General features: G+C 42.2%; 1 protein-coding gene across 2 annotated transcripts in view; it reads right to left on the reverse strand.

Moving 5' to 3' along the window:
• The window catches only part of LOC143112108 (CD276 antigen-like), a 58,433-nt gene extending 58,385 nt beyond the window's left edge, over positions 1-48 (reverse strand). For both annotated transcript variants that reach the window (XM_076274355.1, XM_076274354.1), the window contains exon 1: positions 1-48. This exon is cut by the window's left edge and continues 69 nt beyond it. In XM_076274355.1, the coding sequence (XP_076130470.1) occupies positions 1-28 (28 nt within the window). In that variant the 5' untranslated portion in view covers positions 29-48.
• Positions 49-5,642: the final 5,594 nt, after the last annotated feature.

Here is a 5,642-nt window from a genome sequence, read left to right on the forward strand (position 1 = left end):
TTCTTCCTTCATGAGGACACACACGCATCTACCTCTCTCTCTCTCTCTCTCTCTCTCTCTCTCCTTCCCTCTCTGCCTCTCTCTCTGTCCCTCCCTCTCCAGTGGGAGGTGTGTCTGGGCTCCTCCCTCTCCAGTGGGAGGTGTGTCTGGGCTCGTCTGTGTGAATGTGTGTGTGTGTCTGGGCTCGTCTCTGTCCAGTGGGCTTGGTGAATGAGGGGTCAGTGTTCTGGGATACAGCAGCTGCCCTCACTACACACACACCCTCACCAGCTCCTCAGCTGGGAACCAGTCCAGGACCCCCTCTCCTCTCTTCTCCTCTCTTCTCTTCTCCTCTCCTCTCTCCTCTTCTCTACTCTCCTCTCCTCCTCTCTTCTCCTCCCCCTCTCCTCTTCTCTCTTCTCCTCTCCTCTCTTCTCCTCTCCTCCCCCTCTCCTCTTCTCTCTTCTCTTCTCCTCCCCCTCTTCTCTTCTCCTCTCCTCTCTTCTCCTCCCCCTCTCCTCTTCTCTCTTCTCTTCTCTCCTCTCTTCTCCTTCCCCTCTCTTCTCTTCTCCTCTCCTCTCTTCTCCCTCTCCTCTCCTCCCCCTCTCTTCTCTTCTCTCTTCTCCTCTCCTCTCCACTCTTCTCCCTCTCCTCCCCCTCTCCTCTCCTCTCCTCTCCACTCTTCTCCCTCTCCTCTCTTCTCCTCTTCTCTCTCTTCTCTTCTCAGCACTGATGGAGCTCTAACACTGAGACTAGTTCTGTAGTGTCACTCGTATACACCCACAAACACACACACAGACCTATACACCCACACAGAGATATACCGTACATATAAGCACAGGATGAGGTGTGTGTGTGTGTAGATAGACAGAAACCAAGGAGTTAGACGTTATCTAGACGTTATCTAGACGTTAGAAACGTTGAGAGGCTGTACACCATGCTGTGCTGTGCAAGCATTGCAACTAGGGCAGCTGAGAAGGTCGAAGGTCATATTCTGCATTCTTTTCCAGCAGCAGTGTTTCCGTCACACCTCTGCTGGTTAGCCAGCCCTTATGCCACACCCACAGGACGCCAGCCCTTATGCCACGCCCACAGGACGCACATCAAAGCTCGTCAAGGACACACGCCCACAGGACGCCAGAGTGGAGCACAGTGCCGTCACACTGAGTGCACTCCAGGCTGCGTTGCCAGGGCGATGGCATGTCAGTCTCGCCCACCTCACCACCTCTGCATGGCCCCATGGCCTCGATGACTCCACCTCTGCATGGCCCCATGGCCTCGATGACTCCACCTCTGCATGGCCCCTACATGGTTCCAGGGAAGGAACTACGCTGGTTCCTCTGTGGTTCTCGTTTAGTAATTCTGAGAGGGCAGTTGGAGTTCATGTTCTGTGACTGAGGTCAAACTCTGGCTTCCTCCGTATCATGTGTGTGAGTGTGAGTGTGAGTGTGAGTGTGAGTGTGTGTGTGTGTGTGTGTGTGTGTGTGTGTGTATGTGAGTGTGTGTGTGTGTGTGACGTCAGGACCTGGCTTCCCCTAAAATGTCACTGGTAGGTCTCATCAGTTTCGTTTTCTCTGGAGGAACAGAAACGGACTCACTCTCCCTACACCAGAGATGCTGCTACTGTGTGTGTGTGTGTGTATGTGTGATGTGTGTGTGTGTGTGTGTGTGTGTGTGGATGTGTGATGTGTGTGTAGTGTAAGAAGTAAGAAGAAACCTACACTCCATAGTACAACATAAAGTGTTTGTTTGTTTCTGTACTAAAAATTCCTTCCCAACAGACCTCCCCCCAACAGACTCTCACCCACACCACTATCTCCCCTTGGGCATATCAGTGGCATGGTTCTCATGCTGCACCAAGGCCGTGCCACACACACACACACACACAGACACACACACAGCTCAGGGTTATCCAGGGTGAGTGTCCTCATCATCACACTAAATACACACTCCATGTCACACAGGCATCCATACACACCACCCAGACCTGACAAGAGATAGGGACACACACGCACACACACACACGCGCACACGTACACACGCACACATACACACACACACGTACACACACACACGCACACATACACACAAACACACACTAGAGTATACATTATTGCATTATTACGCAATATTACTATCCCAAATAGAGCATTGCACTAATGTACTGTACCCTTACTACTGTAGATAACATTACACTGTAAAACCTAGGAAGTTAACTTAACTCAAATTATTTGAGGAAACCGGATGCCTTGAACCATTTGAGTTTGGTAACTCGTTTAAAATAAGTGTAAATAAGTCATTCAACTGAGTTATGAGTACATGTGTATTTTGTGTTGGGATAACTTACAGGAGTCCAGTAAACTATACTAATTTTATTCACCTAATTTCAACTCGAGTGAAATATTTGCTTTCCACTCATTTCAATTAAGTAATTATGACAAGTAAGAATTACATAAGAATGACAGAAATTAACTATCTGAACGCTACCTTTTCTGTTTGAGCAGTGGCTAATATCAATAGAGTGAATGTACTACTCAATCCATTTAACAAAACTGATTGCCTTAAACCATTTAATTTACTGTAACTCATAAAAAATATGTATCAGGATACGGAAATATATTAAATCCATTTATTATTTGGATAATTTGCAATACAAAAACACAGTTGATGACAGATTCTGTATTTAACAACATTTTATGAGTTGATGACAGATTCTGTATTTAACAACATGTCTATGGGCTCATTATGTGGCTTACCCATTAACACAAGCACATGTTTAGGGTAGGTAATGAATATCGTTTTTCTCTCAGTTTCATACCGACATACCTTTACGGGAACAGGACAGTCTCTGGCGTCTTCAGCGATGAACCAACGTTGATATCTCACGGGGATGGGGAGGGACTCCTCTTCACGGTACGGCCCAGCTCCAATCAGTGCAAAACCTCTACAATGTTTTAGATTGACGGCTGAACGCCAACACAATGGCATTAGTGAGCTGGGACCGGCTGGGACACACGTCGTAAAACTCGCCTCCTACAGACTTTACTGTAATAATAACAGGATTTATGGACTAAGCAATAGCGGTTTCTCATCTCATAAATAAAGTCTAATCGTAAAAAGACGAACTTCAAATACTACACAAACATTATCATCTACCGTTGTTTTTCAAGATGGCCGCCATGTTGGAATATTTCTCCCTGTTGAAAGCTTTGGCATAGGCAATCTGATTGGTTGATGCACGGATCACGTATGCGTAGGCAGAAGAACTTCACTCATTTCAATCAATTGTTTCCTACTCAAATTTGAATGAAACAAAAATGTAAACTTTATTTGTTTAAGTTATTCTCACAACCAGTCCCCTAATGAGTTAAACATACTTTCGACATTTAAGTCATTTCAAATTTCTGCTGTTTTTGATTACTCTTAACTTAGTTTGACTATTAAGATACACTGTTAGGTTTTACAGTGTAGTCTAGATGTGATGAACAGCTTTACACATTCACATTAGTCTGTAGATGTGATAAACATCTTTACACATTCACATTAGTCTGTAGATGATAAACACATTTACACATTCACATTAGTCTAGATGTGATAAACACCTTTACACATTCACATTAGTCTGTAGATGTGATAAACAGCTTTACACATTCACATTAGTCTGTAGATGTGATAAACAGCTTTACACATTCACATTAGTCTGTAGATGATAAACACCTTCACACATTCACATGATTCTGTAGATTTGATAAACACCTTCACACATTCACATTAGTCTGTAGATGTGATAAACAGCTTTACACATTCACATTAGTCTGTAGATGATAAACACCTTCACACATTCACATGATTCTGTAGATTTGATAAACACCTTCACACATTCACATTAGTCTGTAGATGTGATGAACAGCTTTACACATTCACATTTGTAGGAGCCAATTTGAATTTAAAACCTATTGAACTGAAAGACTCTTAGTTTGCTTGAGATTCATTATGGAGGTTTTATTTTGACATGGTCTTAGGTCACTTAGTCACCTGTTCACTTCAAGATGGCGTCTTCCATGTGGTTTAGTCAGTCTTAGTTAGATAATGGAAGATGCTGGACACAAATAGTTTTTTACAGCTTGTAGCTTGTAACTTGTAAGCTTGTATTTTGTATCTTGATAGTTTGAATCTTGACGCTTTATGATTTAAACGCTTGACCTTTTCGAAGCTTTAGAGTTGAACATTTAGAACATTTAATTTAAAACACCTTTTGGAATACCCTTTGGAATACCCGTCCCTTTGGATTATTGAAATGCTGGATCTACATCACTGCGTACCATCTGCTTGCCTGCCTGCTGTACCTCCCTCCCTGCCTTCCTGCCCTCCTGCCTGCATGTCTGCCTGCCTAACATCTTGCTTGCCTGCCTGCTGCCTTCCTGCCTGCATGTCTGCCTGCTTAACATCTTGCTTGCCTGCTGGACTGCTTGCATGATCTCTCCCTGCCATTGAACACAGGTATGAGCAACTGCCGTACACAGTGTTAAGTAAGCGTGTAATACTCTAAACAGCATCTAAACTGGACTTTGACATTTTTTTGACCAAACAACATTAGTCTGTAGATGATAAACATCTTTACACATTCATATTAGTCTAGATGTGATAAACACCTTCACACATTCACATTAGTCTGTAGATGATAAACACCTTCACACATTCACATTAGTCTGTAGATGTGATAAACACCTTTAAACATTCACATTAGTCTGTAGATGATAAACACCTTCACAAATTCACATTAGTCTAGATGTGATAAACACCTTCACACATTCACATTAGTCTGTAGATGTGAAACACCTTTACACATTCACATTAGTCTGTAGATGTTAAACACCTTTACAAATTCACATTAGTCTGTAGATGTGATAAACACCTTTAGAGGATGTGAGGACATTCACATTACGCTGTAGATGATAAACACCTTTACACATTCACATTAATCTGTAGATGTGATAAACATCTTTACACATTCACATTAGTCTAGATGTGATAAACACTTTACACATTTACATTAGTCTGTAGATGATAACACATTTACACATTCACATCAGTCTGTAGATGTGATACACATCTTTACACATTCATATTAGTCTGTAGATGATAAACACCTTTACACATTCACATTAGTCTGTAGATGTGATAAACATCTTTACACATTTTACACATTCACATTAGTCTGTAGATGTGATAAACACATTTACACATTCACATTAGTCTGTAGATGATAAACACCTTTACACATTCACATTAGTCTGTAGATGTGATACACATCTTTACACATTCACATTAGTCTGTAGATGTGATAAACATCTTTACACATTCACATTAGTCTGTAGATGTGATAAACATCTTTACACATTCACAGTTAGAAGACAAACGCTTCCTCCCTCATTGCACTCTTAGAATCACAGAATGTGTGTCCTGGTTACAGTGGCTATTTCCATTGTTTATTTACATAAACAAAAAACAGGAATGTGGGATAAAAAAAAGTATTAAACCATTCAAATGTCCAGATGTGAGTTGTTGGGTTTGTGCATGGTGTGTGTGTGTGCATGGTGTGTGTGTGTGTGTGCATGGTGTGTGTGTGTGTGCATGGTGTGTGTGTGTGTGTGCATGGTGTG

This window comes from Alosa pseudoharengus, unplaced genomic scaffold (genome assembly GCF_046254945.1).
Source record: "Alosa pseudoharengus isolate Yale_2024_CS ecotype anadromous, Long Island Sound unplaced genomic scaffold, YU_APseudo_1.1 YU_APseudo_1.1_scf_8, whole genome shotgun sequence".
NCBI classification, from domain to species: domain Eukaryota; kingdom Metazoa; phylum Chordata; class Actinopteri; order Clupeiformes; family Clupeidae; genus Alosa; species Alosa pseudoharengus.